Source organism: Cataglyphis hispanica, chromosome 20, assembly GCF_021464435.1.
Source record: "Cataglyphis hispanica isolate Lineage 1 chromosome 20, ULB_Chis1_1.0, whole genome shotgun sequence".
Taxonomy (NCBI): domain Eukaryota; kingdom Metazoa; phylum Arthropoda; class Insecta; order Hymenoptera; family Formicidae; genus Cataglyphis; species Cataglyphis hispanica.
In genome coordinates, this window is record NC_065973.1 from 4,642,962 (window position 1) to 4,661,800 (window position 18,839).

Consider the following 18,839-nt stretch of genomic DNA (forward strand, 5'->3'; position numbering starts at 1 on the left):
CTTGCATTAGCCTTTGTAAAGTGGCGCAATCGATACTTCTCTCCCGCCGTGGAACAGAAAGGAAAATATACTAATACCACACGTGCGGGATGATTATGTAATTATACATACCTACAAACGATTAATAAAACGCTTATATGTAACGCGAACCTCTTTTCCATACTCCCGCAGGTTATTCATTCGCTGGACGACCCTGATGCGTGAGCCCCGATGTCCTTCATTCCGGATACTATCCGGCACGCGCAATCTTAATAAAAAAGCGCCAAGCTTTGCGCTTTCAGAGGAAACAAAGATGTCGATTTAACTTAAACTAGCACTCCCGCGTTTATCTCGAAATCGTGGACCACTCTCGTTCCGGAAAGCTTGTATCCCCGGCACACTAGTCACGTAAATGTCCGCGCATTATTCAGTGAAAAACTTTTCGAATGTCTCGTCGGGATGTGTCCGAGTGTAAGAAGACTTCCAGAGTAGATCTCCACGAAAGTTTCTTTTCGCGATCCAACTTCCGTCATCCGTGACGCGCTTCCCTATTAGCGCGACAATGATCGCGATATTTTTGTCGAGAGATTTTGACGTTATTTTTGAAGGTTCTCATTCATTGTGTGTGTGTGTGTGTAACCGTAAAAGTTATAACCGGGCCGAGAATATCGCGCGAATCAAACCAACATTCAACGAAAGCGAATTTTCTGCGCGAGCTTTGAGGCCGAAAATTGAATTGATGAATTCGATTTCGAAACTTTTCAAAGTCTCTTTAATTTCCTTTTATTTCCACAATCTCTTTTTTATTTCTTATGAAACTATATATATACAGAATATATATATACAGAATGTTTAAGATTAAAATATAAATTTGGTAACTCAAAATAAATCAGAAAATTTCTAAACAGATGCCTCCAGAAATGCTATCCAAGAAATAAATATCCCTAAACATTTTGTGCATAGAATTTTATAAAATTATTATCAGGTTGTAATAAATAAATTAATGATGTATCTCAACGGTTTTATTACAAAAAAATTTTTAAATAATTATAAATTTTATTCAGAGCCTTGAACACGAAGACGAGCTTGGCATCTTTCTCTCGTGCGAGCAGATGTAATTGTTTCACATGCTTGTGTGCAAATTAAAAAAATTAACTCTTTTTTGTAAAGAATTAAACAGAGCAGTATTAGCATTTTTATTAAAAAATCATACACAAACGTCATAAGCGCATATTCATTATTACATAAATATTTATTATTAGTATATATTTATTAAAATAAATTAAAAGCTTAAAATAATGTTTAATTTAAAAAAACGTTGAAGAAATCGAGAATATTTTTCAGTAATATTTTAATATGTTATTTCTGTTTTTTTTTTTTTTGTAAAATTGACATATGTATTTATAGAGACAAATTTGTATTAATGCAATATCTTGCGGACAATGCGCTTGCGCATACATATCTCTAAAGAAATTTTCTTATTTATTTTGAAGTTAAATAAGAAAGATTATATTCATAATTTTTAATTAGGACATTTAGTTCCGAAACATCCGATATAAATGCGTGATAATTTTATTTAAATTCTCATGTATACGTTTAAAAAATTTCTGGAATTTATAATATATTTGATTTAACATTATATAAATATATATATATATATATATATATATATATATATATATATATATATGAAAAGAATGCTTCGCTCGCTCAAGAGTTAATTACTTTTATGCAATAAAACGTAGAATTATCATTAAATGGTGGATATGTAGAAGAAAATTTATTTTAATAAATTTGAAAATTTATTTTAATGTATTGTTGTGGAAATTTTGAAAGATCAATATTAATGCTTTGTGTGTAATTGCTTCAAACAGCTACCTTTAAAATAAAAATGTCACTAAACTCTCTCAGCCTGATTTCATATAGTGATAAGAAAATAAAAATAAACAAATTATTATTATTTTATTATTTATATTCCTAACGTTTAATTCGCAGAAATGATCGTGGATGCTTTTTATTAAGAGTATTGACGCGCATAAAATCCTTGTTTTGAAGCGAGTTCCAAGTCCGCCTCTCCCGTAAGTGGATGTATTAATGCACGCGATAGCCGGCGCGACTCGATCGCCTTATCGATATCGAAGAATTATGTATTCGATGGAACAAGTAATTATCGGCTTGCAATAGCACACGGGAGGTTCCTTTCTATGCGACCTCGTTGCGTACACACCATTCACTCCCCGTGCACACAATACTTGTACTATACGGTGTCGAATAACACGCGGACCGAACCTGATTCGAGCGGTGACGTGTCGTCGTCGTTGCTCGATTGAAAGAAAGCGATCGAATTCGATAAAAAGGGAAGATTTCGAAAGACTTATCTTGATACTTTAGCGGGTTACACCTGGCGTTATTCATTATTGCAGTTTCGAATCCCGTCCCCTCTCTGTCCCGTAAAATTTATAGCACGATTATTTTTCCTTGGAACTTGGAAAAACGGCAATACCTTTTCGCAAAAATAGTTGGACGCCGCCAACTGGTGAAAATTACACGGGTAGGGTCTGATCAAAAATAAAGTGTACGTTCCGTTTTCGCGCTATTTGTACCCCGATGACGATAGGCATCGCTCGATGATTGTACGAGCGACCTTTCCTTCATCGGGGATTTCCCTCTCCGCTCGTTCCCATATAGTCCTGAATACGTATTATTCTGAGAACGTGATAAACTTTCCATTGACTCTATTATTGTGCTATTAAACTCTTTCCATGATAATTATTTACCGTGACATCAATCGCGGACAATGATCGATGACCCTAATTGGGAAAATTGTTTCGAGTTTTTCTTATCCACGAGCTTTCGCGCGGGAGTAATCACTTTTTTTTTTTAAATGCACATAACAGTTTGAACGCAAAAATGTATTTTATATCATAATTTATGTATTTATATAGATTAGAAAAAGCAATATTTTTTTACAATAAAGATAAATTTAAATAATGCACATCTGGCAGATATTAATTATTTTTGTGTGCTGTGCGGGGGTTGATATAATATTTTTCTTTTACTCTATTATTTATATTAAATTAATTGATTCTAATTGAAAATATCCAAGTAGAAACGCTCGTCGCAAGAACTTTCTATTTTTAAATGGCCTACTAATTAGTTTGTAGTAATTAGTTTATGTAAAATAGAAAATCCTTTTATTTGTAATATACACAATTTTCCTGAAAAAAAGAGGAATTATTTATTTTATCAATTTTACACTGCGATTAAGGATGTTTTGATTGTACAATTGTTGCAAAAAAATTGTAAAAATTAAAAAAAGTAAACATATTTCTTACGTTTATACTGTTTGAAAAATCAAATAAATAAATTTGAATTACAATTAAAGTATTACAAAATAATATGGCTGTTAACGTCTTTGTAAAAGAAAAATAGCTATACTTAATTGCTTTTTTAAATTGTAAATACCTTCTAAAATTAATTGCAAAATCACAAAAGAAAACGAGTAATTTGCAAAAAGATTTTGGGTTATTATAAGTATTTTACATTTTTTATAAATAACTTTTAAACAAGTAAGTGGATATAAATCATGTTTCTTTTGTATAAATATTTATTAGAATTTTAATACATATAAAAATTTTTATTTTGACAAATTTTTCTTTGTCAAATTTGTTAATAAATGTTATAATACGCGATTTTACATAAGAATTGATACAAAAACACACATTAAACTTAAATAATTTCAAATCGTTAAGAATTGTGCTCAGGTTTCACACACACAATTGGAAAATTTGTTTTCTAATTAAAAAATATGTTAAAATTTTTGTATTAAATATTTAACACATTCATGTGTTAATTTAACTTAATTTAATTAATGTTAATTTTTTGTTAATTTATTGCTGTTGTGTTAATTGAACTCAAGTGTTAAATTATTAAAACAACTGAAAAAAAATGTAAAAATAATACAATGCGCACCTATTTTTAATTTTACACAACAGATATGTTCCTTATTCTTAGTGACAGGATTTATCTGTTAAAATTTACAGAAAAAAAATGTTGATTTTATTCTACAATTGAAGTGAGAGTGACTATAGACCTTCAATAATAAACATTTTTCCAAATTAATTTTATCATTAAAAATATGTTGAGTTTACAAAAAATTTATTTCAAGTTACTTTGACATTTGCATTTATTTTGTATTAAAATATTTATACGTCAACGTTTTGACATACATCCTTAGGCAAATTCACGTTTTGTATAATTTTCTACGTTTTTTTGCTTTGTTTGCTATGCGGTATAATTGGTATCTCCGCCAAGTGCTCCTCGTACACTTTGCATTCGTTTTTTTACTAAATAGCATGAAGTTCGACCCTCGTAAGTTGCCCTGCCCTAAAAAGCCCTTCACGGCGCGGCCGCTCTGAGTTTGATACTTGAAACGATAAATTATGAACTTCTCTGTTTCAGCGTGGATCCTGGGATGGTTCATGTGCAAGGCGGTCGCTTATATACAGGGCGTCTCTGTAGCGGCCTCCGTATACAGCCTAGTCGCGGTTTCCTTAGACAGGTATGTGACACCTACTCCTCCCGCCTTTTATATCCTCGCGGCGTGACACACGCGGGAAAGCGAGTATCTCACATGACGTTGGCCTCCATTAGTCTAGGTTGTGCCCCTTTTTTTTTTCTTTTTTTTTCGCTACGCGATATGCTAATTCTGAGGCGGTGCCGTTTTACACCGACATTTTATTTCTGAAATACCGTATATGTATTGAAGGCGAGATTAAGGTCGCCTTAAACTTTAATAGATGATAGTGGTGGCCGTGCCTGTAACCGAGACCGTTTTATCATTGGAATGAATTAATTAACTAAGCAATTTTCGATAAAAATTTTCACAAGCGAACCTGTTATACAAGGAGCCGGATGAATTAAGCCGCGCAATTACATAAAATTATCCGGACAAAAAAAAACTTTCGCACCGTTTTATTATCCAGACACTTTCGGCAAGTTTCATTAAAATTAGACACAAATCAGATGTTTATGTCTGATGAAATCTAATATTTTCTTGCGACAGTCGTCTGGGAACACATGACCTCACCATCGTGACACAATTATTCTCTCATCAGCAATGCAATGCGATCGTAATTATCGATAATAATTATAAACTTCCACGTAACGCACACATTGTCCATATATAAAGTGGTACTAATAAAGTTCAACAATATGTTTCAGTGTGCGTCTAGAGCGATGTATCGTAATATATGCCGTGTTATTGGCATATCGTTATTACGCGTAGAGGCACTTTATTAACTGTCAATAACACATAATTTTATCTTTACATCAATTTCGCATAAAAATCACGCGCATTTACATAAATTGACTCTAATAAGCGCGGCTTCATACGTGAGACTCTTACTGGAGAGAGAATGAAATGTGGACCTCGTATTTCATTCAACGCAAATTATTACGTGCAACGCCATAAAGATGCACTTGCTCTGAATGGGTACGAGAAGCTCTCGGAAAATGAGATTTGAAAGTTTCGACGATATGTAAAAATACGGGGAAATATTATTCCCGATTGAAAATATAAGAAATTAGATGGGAAAGCTTAAAGAAGCGGAGGACTTACGAGGGCACATCTGAATTTTAGCAAACGATCAATTTCACGTTAGAAGACTGGAAGGAGGAACGAGGGGCTCCTTCGTCTCGTGAACCCCCCACGAATAGTTTTATATAGGATCTTCGGGAATGATCGATCTTCCTGGGGGAATTGCTCGGCGAAAGGGATCGTGGCCGAACCTGTGGAATTGTCTTTTCGCCTAACCACCGAATGCATCTTCCCTTATTCCCGTCACTCTTGGCGGACGACGCAGCCAAGAGTTGCCAGCCAGGCCGAAAATATATCTTCTTCCTGTCCCATATGCCGCTCGTTTCGCGACGGAAAGGGACGATAGGATGACAGGACTCGTAAAGGGGATTTGCCATTAAAATTGCAGTTTGTTCCACAACAAACTACTTCGAATTAGGCGCGAGCCTGTTTTTTTGCGAAGAAATATATTTTATTCGCGAGCACATCCTTATCGCTGGCCCGTGAAACTTTCAACCAGGCCAGATGAAAGTGAAGTTTTAATGCGGAAAATTTCGCTGCATCTCAGCTTCGTTACGATATAAGATACGCAAATGTGTATGTGTGCTACTGAATATCGTGTCTGCACCACATGCGCAAGGTTTCCTTGCAACAGATAATTAACTACGCTATCAGGACCAATGCAGGAGCGAAGAGGATGATGGTTAGGACATTGAAGGCCGATGTTTGATAGATGATGCTACGCATTTCAGTGTCGTCTACATATCTATGCTCTATATGTATTCGTTCGACAAGGATGAAGAATTGATACACGATATTCTCGATATACTTGTGTCATATATTTGCCAGGCGTTTCTCAACGAATGCAATTCGTAATCCGAGTCGTAATATCGGGCCACGATATTATCTAACCCGGTGCCAATTTAAGGGACGCGGAGAGGAGGAAGGAGGGGAAAGGAAATGTGACACGATTAATTATGTAACATTTCTCATTGATAAAAGTTTGATTCCCTCTCCGAAAGAGCATCACCGGAGCTCTGTCGAGCGGATTAAATTGCTCCTTTCCCTAATTCCAGACTCTCGCATTTGACGCCGAATGACAGGAACTGTTCTAATCTCCGTGATTGGCCCGATCATCGTGTCGAACTTCTACAACGAGTTCAAAGGAATAAATTATTCAGATTGCAAAGGATGACGAACACGAGGTTGCGAGATTTAATCAAATCTAGCGCGATTTCGGTCAATCCAAATTTCGACTCGCTACACGAGCATAGGATAATATTCGACTCTATATTCATATAAAGGGCATGAGATAATTCAAATCTATATTGAACTGTTGAAAATTCAAGAACCCAATAAAAATATGTAATATTAGTGCTAAAAGTTTAAAATAAATACTTCCAATTATGAATGAAACATATCGAATTTTATACTTTCAATTTTTAATATTTAATATTTATTATATATAATATTTATTGTATATAATATTTATTATATATATATATATATATATATATATATATATATATATATATTTATTATATATAATATTAATTTTGCAAGAAGATCGATATAAATAATTATTTAAAAAATGATATTAAATATTTTATATAATTATTTAGTACAAACCTATCTTGATACATTAGTTCTGGTGGTTGACATATTTTCGTAATGAAAAAAAAAAAAAAAATTAAAGTATATAATTTTTTTTTAATGAAATTATAATTTTTTTAATTAAAATATTGTGTCAGTTTAATTTCAATTTTTCAAGTTTTCACAAATGGATCCTACTTTAAAATGTCGAGTATCTGAGTGCAAAGAACAGAATTTATTGTCGAACCATATTTTTAGAATACAAGAACGCGCACTCACAAAGAAATGTACGTGCGATGCTTGAAAAAGTACGAAGAAGGATAGAGAGTCGCGGGTTTAGACCTCGATCGCATCTTTATAAAATGAGTTTTGAAATTCAGTGGTGAACACCAGCCGCAATTTTTTTCCGCGAGACAACACTTATCCGATGCACGCGATACTCGTACACTCGCGTAGCGTGTGTTTGTGTGTGTGTGTGTGTGTGTGTGTCGGATATTGGTCTTACATCACTGGAGTATCTTAATTTAATTCTTACGAGATGAATGCTGAAGGGGTTGAAAGCGCACTATTGGCGAGCCGGTGGAACGTTGGGATTGGTATCGCGATAGCCGATTGGTCGCGCGGTTACCTCCACCACGGTGATCGGCTGACTTAATTGATACGGCATATATCGTCATACTCGATACCGTGGGTCACGTGATCAAGTTTATGGCGATTTTTTAAAAATTGCGCGCGGTATATAAGGCTCTCGAGTCGCCGAAACAAGCATAAACTCACTTATTTCCGAGAAGTAACAAGCAATCCACAACCAATCAACATGTTCAAGCTGGTAAGTTCAATTCATCTAAATTACAATTCTTAACGATATCTTCTTCTCTCCGTTTTGTTTACCGATTATTATTTCCATCGTTGGCTCTACGATCGATTATCGGCAAGATCGCGTCTAAAGCCGCGTGCTCACCAAGCGACCGTTTTTGTACTAGCTATCTTTTGCACACTAAACAATTTATTGAGTCCAAATACTTACTACTTTAAATGTCAATCGACCTTTGAAACGTCACTTTCCGAGCAATGGTTTTTTTTTTAATTTTTGTTCGGTCTGTCAGTTTTTACGTCAAACTCAACCGCTTTCGATCTGTCAAAAATCATTATAGATAGTACACGACGAGGAGGTATAATTTCGAGACCTACATTTCTCGCGCTCTTATTCTCAACGAAACACGCGGGATTTTCTTTTCGTCGGGATCTCTCTGTCGTCTATAGAGCTCGAGTAAATAGAAGATCCTCTAAAGCCGCGGCAACTCTTTCGTCGTCGCTTCCGCGCCTTCGCCGTGATCGATAGAGAAACGGGCTACTATCTCGCGCTGCATATACACTGCATACCGAGGAAAGAAAAAAGATTCTTCTCAGCCTCTCTCCCCTCTTTGACGCTTTCGCTGTGACCTTTCCTTTGCTGTGAGCGCGACACGAACCCGCCCTTACGCCGCTGACCGGCCTCGCCGTGCCAACGGCACCTAACTTCACGTTTCAGCGAAAAATCTACGCGAACGAAATCATTCAAGCATGCACATTGTTAGTCTGTGCGGAATGCAGGCTGCATTTTTTTTACCGCAATCGACCCCGCGATCTCTTGCGAAACGATTCTCAAGCTCCGCTTTCAACAATCGATCGATTGTAAGACCAATCCCGGGAGACCCGCGAGTATTCAAATATTTGCTATGAATTTTGCCGAGACAATAGTTGAGTATATCGAGTTTTCGACGGAACGCACGAAAGTAAATTAAACAGGAGAGTGGATTAGTCGACTGACAGTTTCATTAACGTTAAAGGAGAGAGAGAGAGAGAGAGAGAGAGAGAGAGAGAGAGAGAGAGAGAGACTCTTATAAATCTATTTGACAAATCTTCTTTGTAGGCTGTATTCGCTGTCATCCTGGCTGTCGCCTTCGCCCATCCCTGTGGTTCGACCGGCATTGCCGTCAGCCATGGAACCGGCCCGATCGTCGCTCCTGCGGTCGTTGCTGCTCCGCACCTCGCTCTTGCACCTGCTCATGCTACCGTCATTGCCCAGCCGATCGCTCCTGCCGTGCACACCCCTGCCGTTGTCACCAGGACCGTTCTGGCCGGTCATGGCGCCCCCCTCGCCCTTCACGGTTAGACTAGGAGAGCCAGCGTAAACTCACCACCACCACCACCGAGTCTCACGACGACACAGCCCTGGAAGAAAAGAAAAAAAGACAAAAAAAGTAAACACACACATCCCCCACTTCCTCGACCAAAATCGTCTTCGTGACGCTAAAGGCAAAGACCGAAGAAAGATAAAAGGCAGAAAAAAAAAATTGCACGCCCCCGGCCAATTTCGACTACCCCATCTCACTCGCCGTTGCGTGAATCATCATCGTCATCAGGCCTACAACTGAGCGCGCGGTGAAGCGGACCAATCGGGACTAATACTCCAGGATCGGCCAATCTCTTTCTTCCACATTCGTCTTTCCTTTGTTTCCATCGATCTAAATTTCCGGATTTTCGCCTCGATCATTCCGCCATCATTCCCAAACCCCCCTATCTTCGTTTTCTCATATGGAATTTTAATAAAATTTTAATTACAAATTTCCAGCGTGAGTCTTATTGATCACATTTCTCTCCGAATCCTCGAGCTGTCATAAAATAAGGGAAAATAATATCATCCCCTCTCCCTTCCGGCCAACTTTTCGACGAGATTTCTACGCTTTTCGTTTGGCCATTTCGCACATCTATCAATCTTACAATTTATCTCCACGCTGAATATAGTAGAGCGGTTTTATTGAACATGGGTATATCGCTAAGGGCGCAATAAACCGGAGTGCGCGTAAACGTACTTTTTTTATTTTTCCAATAAAGAGAAATATTATAGACATACCGACGGCAGCATTTTGCACACACATACATATGTTTCGCGTGTACATCAAAATTAGTACCAGACTATCCAATTTTACGATTTTTGCGAATGTCCCTATCCACCCTCTTTCCTAAAGTATTTTCAGTTCACTTTCAGTACGTTTGCTTTATTGGCTACTGACGAATTTTGCATTTCGAGATGTAAATGCAAAACGAGGAAAAGGGAACTGTCCAATGCACTTAGTCGATAATTGATGAGATCTGTCGAAAATAAAGGCACACGAGCTACAGGCAAAGTTGATCGATTTAATTATGCGTTTCGAAATAATAATAAATTTCAATGAGAAACTGCATAATATAAATCGTCAATATAAGTCGTCCGAGATGAGTTCCCATTTGACGTCTGATATTTTCTTATTCTTATTCATCTTCCATATTTTAGAAAATAAATCGTTTATATCTATCAAACGAGGAGTTCTTTTTCAACAAAATCTATTTGCAATGAAATTACATATACTTGTATGGGGCATGAATTCTCCATTCGCGCCAGAGAATATTGAAAATTGCATTTTTCTAGTGACAACATATAAAATGCACTTTTACTCTCATACGGTGAACCAGGAGTAGTTACATTGCGTGATTACATCGCGCAAAATATGATATTATCACCTTGATCTCCTTTCTAGAATAAATTTAAAGGCATAATGATAATAGAGATGCTTGATATACACGGTTTTGCCGCCGTTTAATAACCTTTATCAGAACAGTGTGTACCATATACGTTGGCGTGCATTAATGCGCTAATATTTTATGTGCAATATCTTGTACGGCATAAAAATAAATTTTTTGAACAATTTCGTGAAGATTTCATTTGTATGATATAACAAAGTTTTATCCTTATAATCATTATAAATAGAAACTAATAATTTTAAGATCATTTGTATGCATAAACTGAAGTGGGACAATCGATATTTTTGGATATAAATAGATAAATGGAACAATGTAATAAATTCTAATTAAAATTAAATCTGATTGAAATTAAATTCTAATTTTAATTAAATTTTTGGATAAACTGAACAATATAATACATTCTAATTGTAATTATAATATAATTATATATTATAATATATTTGAATATAATTGTAAAATTACATTTTAATAATTTATGATTATTATTAAATGTGATCAATACTCACCATTTTTTGATTGTGGAAGAGTTGTTATATTATTTTATTTATTTGGTAACACAGGCTGATAAAAACAATTATCAGGTTAAACAAAGTGGTTCAACAAGGTGCTTCTTATGGATTTTTAGCCACAAGAAATAATGCCGCTATCCAAATTTATCACGTCAGGTTTTAAAGTTATTTTGAATTTTAAGATATAAGAAATTAGTGATTTTTCATTTAATAAATATTTTGAATTTTAAAATAAAAAATTGATTTTTCATCTTAAAATTCAAAATAACTTTAAAACTTGACGGCGCAATTTGGGCAGCGACATTGCTTTTTGTGACCGAAAATCTATAAGAAACATCTGATTGGAATTATTTGACAAAATCTTTCCTTTGTCTGCGTAATTTTTTGCAACCTTATATATTATACAAAATTATTTATAAACTTTTAATATATTATATGACTTATTTTCTCTGTCAATCTCGCTCTTAATTAATTAATTTTCTTTCTCGCACGTATGATTTTGAATCAACTGAACTTAGAGAGCTGAGGTTCATCAAGATTAAAAAATGAACAATAAATACCGAGCGCGTATCTGCTTTTCGAATGCAACGATATTGCTTCACATTTTTATCCGTGTATGTATTTGTTTTACGTTATTCGCGTATAATTGTTTATTACGTCATAGCATATACCTCGCATGGAACGCGAGACTAAAATTTTATCTACCCTCTCGATAATGTGTCGCGCTAACGCATAATGAATATGGCTCTAACACAGATCCTAAAACGGAATTATTTGCCCAAGAAAACGACGCGATTATGCAATACGTGTATCGTTTCATAAATATCACCGAGACAAATGGACGGCAGAATTGATAGCGCTTTCGATAGCTTTCTTAGTCTGCCAAGCTCGGATAAGAGTCTTCTTCCCTTCGATCGAGAGAATTAACCGGATGCTGGGGACGCGCTGGCAAGAGCTGCGCCTGAGGAGAGGGAAAATCCTTACAGAGTCAACGAGCGTATACTGCGACAAAAGCGTACTTTATTCCAGAGATATTTCACGTAGAATTATTTGGCTCGCTGTGCCACTATTATATCCGCGACATTACGCAACATCGCGCGTCGATGTTGACGTTGATCCCGACGGATCAGCGGCCGGAAATCGATATCAGTAGACGTAGAGCGAGCCCGGATGCACCCATCTGTAGCCGTTGTAATAAGCCACAGGAACCGCCGCCGGATAATACGGATAGACTCTCGCATAGGGTGATGCGTAAACCAGGGGATATGGACCCAGCAACGGAGCGGACGGAGCTGGTTTCGGGGCTGGCGCGCCCCACGTGATCGCCACCACCATCGCGATCGCTAGAATCTGTGAAAAATAATTGCGTTTAAAAAAAAAAAAAGTCACAAAATCGCGCGACATTTTTTGCCTTCTTTCTTCCCTCGAACTTCGAGGCTTTATTTCTCCTCTCGCCCCCCCCTCCCCCTCCCTCACCCCCATCCTCTTTCTCTTCCTTTATTCGCCCGCTGTTTTTATGAGAGTTATGAAAAATGTCGGGAGTGTGCCTGAATAAGCAAGTGAGGCGCGTTTAACTCCACCGGCGACTTTGATCGGTTCGCCTTTTTCGACTCGCAAGCTCGACGTCATTCCGTTTCAATTAATCATCGCCATGATCGCACGTGCCAAGAACGGGCGTTTTTTTTTTTTTAATCCTTTCTGGATCGATGGCAATGGCAATTTCGCGATTTTTCTTTCTTCTTGTGGTAATTCTAATAATTATCCCAAATTAATTTTAGAGCGTCTTGCAACAGGTTTCCCTCGGACGAGAGTTTGGAAGGAATTTCACAGGCTACTTCGCGAAACAAAAGTAATGATCAAAACGTTTATGGACGTTTGCTTCTTCGTTACGGAATATTTGGCGAACTAGTCCGAACTAGTCCGAAACATATCCGTGACCGTCCATGAACGTTCGCGATTCGAGAGAAATTCGAGGAATTTATATCGCAAACGCGCTCTGCTTACATAATCGTTGTATAACGTTTCTAGACGTGTTTGTTAGAAACATTTAACGGTCAAACAACTTTTCAATCACCAAACGCCGGCGTGGAATGTATTCGATTGTTGAGCCCACTTCAGACGATTTAATTCGCGATGGGAGATAGAATTTTATTTATACACCAATTTTCGTATTGCGTCAATTTTTTTTTAAAGCTAGCTTTATATCGAAAATTAAAGATTGTAATAGCGCGTAGATGCTGAACGAGAATTTTACGCGACGTGTCAAGGTACTTAAAAATTAACGTCACGAAAACAAATATCTCGTAGTGGTTGGTTGATTTAATCGAATATACACATACACAGTGCATGAGACGGATATACTTGCCAGTTTGAACATGTTAAGCGTTTTATCAGCTTTTTTTTTTTCGTTGGCAAACGCACAGGACGACACTACAGTTGCGACTGCGGGGTATCGATCCCTTTATATAGATGCTCGGTCCCGGGATCATCATCGCGAATACCTCTTATTGTGCTCGTCCCTCCTCGGACGACAATAGATGACCTTGGAACGATCGCGGATTACCGCGATTTTTCCAACTTTGCTCACGTTACGTAGAGACTCGCGGGGAGGGTTCGTTGCATTACATGCACCTTTTATCGCGATAAGAGCGCGCGGTATACGCGCCGCCGCACGATTCCGGAAGTGACGACGCGCATTCCGTGAAAATTCCCGTAGATCGGTATCGAAGCCGGCGTTGATTTATGCGAAGGTCTTCCGATGACAAATATTTAAAGTTTATTCATGGAATCGACGAAGGTCGCCGAAGACGCCGATAAAGCGCGGATAAGAAGAAGAGGCGTACGCTCGTAATCAAGAACTGAGACGCGGAAAAATAGCCACCCGATGAATCCCGATGAAGTTCTATACGGAAGCTCTATTAAAGAAATTTATTGGACGCCAAAAATGGCAGCCATTCAATTAATAAGAAACGACGACTCTCCCCCTTTGCGTCTTATCCGGAATCTCCTTTGGATTTGAACGCGCCTCGTTACTTCCGGTTAATGAGAATTCCAAAACGAAAGTAACGTCGCAGTGTTTGCTCTCGTTCCGTAACGCCATCGTTATCGTCATTATCATCGTCGTGATCGATGGTCCGTCCGCCGCTATTGTTCTAGGGCGATCTATCTCGCGACTTCTTATCCCGTTAGACACACGGATGAACGCCATTTGCGTGCTCATTCGCGAATTATTGGATAATCGCTCTTCCAGAAAGAAAGAGGGCGAGGGAAGAAATGTCTTGTAAAAATATTCTTTCTATTTTTCAGCACATTTAAGTGACAGTTTTCACATTATTTGGAAATTGCTAATTTTTTTCTCACATATATTTCTCGTTAAATTAAAAAATTATATTACGCGTTTGTGTTTTTCTATTGCACTGACGGAAATGGAAATTCCAACACCAAGAAGGAATTATACTGGGTGAATGTAAACTACACAGAATGTTTGTTTATATAAGTATTTACTTATTTATTATTATTTTTTTATTATTTTATTATTTACATATATATAAAATAATAAAAATAAATAAATAATATATATAAAAAATATAAAAAAAATAAAAATAAAAAGAAATAATAATAAATATGTAAATATTATTATATGTATATATATATATATATATATATATATACTTTTATTTTTTTAAATTATATTTATGTATACACACACATACACATTTATACATTAGCTTTTTTTATAAAAACCTCCCTTATAGAGGATGCTTCAATGCAAGGATGCAAGATGTAATGTTGTTTGTCTTACAACAATATAATAAACGCAATTCATTTGTTCATTCAAAGCAATGGAGTTAAATCGATATCGATAAAAGCATACGTTCCGATGCACCTTTCCTAGATAATTTGACTTGTTTGTCGAACAGCAAACAACTCTCACATAAAAGATATTCTCCCGCGCGTATCTATTCTCAAGCGGCTCGCATGGCCGTTGAAGCGTGACGGGCGCGAGTGTCTTTCGAAAGGCGAATGGAACATTTGTCGGCAATTCCATATGCGAGATCTAAAAAATAATGGCTGTACGGGCGTCGAGTTGGCGGGCTTGTTTCCGAACCTGTCTCATAAAACGGTCACGTTCTGCATTCTTCGTGATACAATAAATCAGACGGTTATCTACATTCGCGATTAAATTTTTTTCGGTAGTACAAACTTATTATTGTGACGAAGAAGCTTGTTAATAATCAAACTTGCGAAACCGCTTTGCCGTCTACAACTTTTAACCCCATCTTTCAGATCTCCCCGCGATAAGTGTTTTCCCGCCATAGATGACATATGTGACGTTTCGGCTAGTTATTTAATAATTCGAGCCACTTGATTCAACAATTAAAAGTAAATTTTTATTATTAAATTAAATTTTAAATATGAATTAAATTGAATTAAATATTATATCAACTTCCTTGATATTTTATCCCGCTATTCTGAATAATTTAAACGATTATTTATTTATAAAATAATTTTTCTACTGAATATTTAGATTCTATAAAATTCTCAATTTTTTCCAATTTTTTTCAATTTTGATCAAATTGAATAAACGCAATAATATAAGTAGAGAAAAGAATACGGAATATTTATCTACGCATTATGATTTTCAAAGATTTGGAAGAAAGATTGGCAATTATTATAGAGCTGATTGATGTACGTTTTTTCAGATTCTTGGCGATCTGGTGGCCGTTAAAATGCCAAATCACAAAACGACGGGCCCGCATGATGATCGTTGTGATCTGGTTCATCGCTCTGACGATGACGTCACCGTGGTTGCTGTTCTTCGATCTGGTCTCCATCTACGAAGACGAGCCCGATCTGCGCCTCTGTCTGGAAACGTGGCCGCATCCCGAGGATGGCACGCTTTTCTTCCTGATCGGCAATCTGATTCTTTGCTACGTGCTGCCAATGATTCTCATATCCCTCTGTTACATTCTCATATGGATCAAGGTGTGGCGCAGGCACATACCCACCGACACCAAGGACGCCCAGATGGAGAGGTTACAGCAGAAGTCAAAGGTGAAGGTAGTCAAGATGCTGGTCGTGGTCGTCATACTCTTCGTTCTCTCGTGGCTGCCTCTCTACGTAATCTTCGCCGTGATCAAGCTGGGCGGTGACCTTGTACAGGGAGAAGACGAGATCCTGCCGATCGCTACGCCGATCGCCCAGTGGTTGGGCGCCAGCAATTCCTGCATAAATCCGATCCTCTATGCCTTTTTCAACAAGAAGTATCGACGCGGCTTCATCGCCATCCTCAAGAGCGGTCGGTGCTGCGGCAAGCTCAGGTATTACGAGACCGTCGCGATGATGTCCTCTTCGACGAGCATGAGAAAGTCCTCCTATTACGTCAACAACAACAACAACAATTCGTCGACGAGACGCGCCTGGCATGGGCCGCCGGTCCACCAGGACAGCAACGTCTCTTATATATTCAACCACACCGGCGTGTAATCGCGGTCGTGGGTGCCCCGAGGTGGTCTCGTTTCATTGCACGGATTTAATAATACCCGCTCGACGGGGTGGATAAATTGGAGAGAGAAGAGAGCACATGGCGGCCTTCGCATCTGACGGATCTCCTGTCAACGCGCGGTTAAATCCGAGATTTAACCAAAGTCAGCCGGTCCGAGAATTATGGATCACTCGGGTGATCGATATGATTGTTACTTCGGGCCGGAAATCAGAGACTGAAAGATGATCGAGAGATTTCTATGAAGGCAGTAATGAAGACGCGCATTTTTCGCGACAGAGACGACAGTTATCGTTGTTGCTATTGTCCTTGGGAGAGACGTCGTTTTTTGGATTTTGTCACAATGTAACCGCTGCGTACATGTAATACAATAGTCGTTAAGACAAGTTCGCTTAGATACGACACAATTCGTGTCTGTAGCTTTTCCCGGAATCATTCGAAGAGAGACGCGACGACGGCATTACGCTTCAATGAACCTTACAATTTCTTTTTATCTATATCTATGTCAATGATATTTGTACGCCATTTTGAAGAGAAGAGGGGAAAGTTGGTTAGATCTACCAATTAAAGCGCGCGTGTTTGTTACGATTGTGACGGTGCATGCATCATCCTTTGCCCGTCGACCACGTAATTAGCGCGACAGCGCAGAGTGGCGTGATGATGACTCGAGATGATGACTCGGGATGATGACTCGCGGGCGAGCGGATGCGCGCGAGTCGACTCGTTGTCTCTCGACGGCGAACACCATGGCTCGTGATAGACAATTAGTCGGTGCTCGCGACTTCTCGGCGAAGTAGTCGCGTAATTAAAGGGGGCGGAAGTGGTGGCGTGCGGAAGCACGCACTTTACACGGTGCACTCGATCGAGCAGAGGAGTCGACACGAACGGCGTGGCGTAAGAATTGTTTTCGGTTCATCGGATTTTCGATTACGGATCAAAAGATGTAGATGGTGCGGAGATCGTGTAAAATATCTGATTTTTATCACTGATTCACGCGGGTTAATTCAAACATACAGTTTGACAGAAGGGTAATTTGTTTATATATTTGCCGGCCTTTCTCATGAAAAGGCGCGCGATTCTTTGTAAAAGTCACATTGTTATATCGATGCTGCTTTCTTTCTCCAACATTCTGGAAATATGACAGAATGGAGAAAGAATTTGTTTAAACAGTAAAAAATAAATTAATCAACTCTTTGTAAAACACTACCTCCACATGTAGGTCAGCAATTTACTACTGTATGTACTTAAAATTACATATACACTAGGATTACGTATATATATATATATATATATATATTTTCTTACCGAGAGACGTTAATCGAGTTGGTACTTTTGTCGTTTAGATATTTACAGCTTGTTCGAAATATAATAGAAGAGATTCACGCGAATGTGTCAGACATCAGTAAGGCATCTTATTTTTCAATGTTTTTTTTTGTAGATTTTTTTAGATGCTTCTCTCTCTCTTGCACTTTTATTCGGAAAATATTGGCCGTTGAGTAGGCGGTTCGATTTGTAAAACGGATTAATTGATAAGATCTTCTCTCTATAATTTTTACACAAGCGTTATTTGTCTGAATCATCCCAACAAGGATGATTCTCTGATGCTTGTCATAGTTCGTTATATTGTCGCATAAAGAATCATCCGTCGAAGAATAAAAGAAACTTTTGCGCGATTTTTAACGCGAAAAATCGTTACCTGCTTGTTATACATTTTAAGATTTCACGATGATCGACTTCTCCTTTTGCGCTCCTTCGGGAAAGGGATGGGGAAAAAGGGAATTACTTTGAGTCCTCTGAATCCTAATTGTAAAGTCGGTAAAGCACAAATCGCCGGATAAAGCAATTATTTTCATAAAGTTTTTATACGAGAGATGAAGATTAGTGTTACCACGTGCGTACGAATTATTACACGATGGTTCCGAAGTGCTGGTCAAATTCATATCCACCTTAGTGGCGTGACGTCGCCACTAAGTCGAGAGCAGTGGCGCAATTAGATCTGTAATGACGATAATAAAATAGAATGAGAGACACACAAGAGACGCGACGTAAAATGCAACCAGTAGCGTTAGCTGATTGAAAGAACTTGAGAGAGAGAGAGAAACAGAGAAAGAAA

At 37.8% G+C, this 18,839-nt stretch overlaps 1 protein-coding gene across 1 annotated transcript in view; it reads left to right on the forward strand.

Moving 5' to 3' along the window:
* LOC126857137 (neuropeptide SIFamide receptor-like) overlaps positions 1-17,944 on the forward strand; it is a 45,518-nt gene extending 27,574 nt beyond the window's left edge. Inside the window, exons 2-3 of the mRNA XM_050606296.1 lie at positions 4,441-4,540; positions 15,927-17,944. Of these exons, the coding sequence (XP_050462253.1) occupies positions 4,441-4,540; positions 15,927-16,710 (884 nt within the window). The 3' untranslated portion in view covers positions 16,711-17,944. The remainder of the gene's footprint in view (positions 1-4,440; positions 4,541-15,926) is intronic.
* Positions 17,945-18,839: the final 895 nt, after the last annotated feature.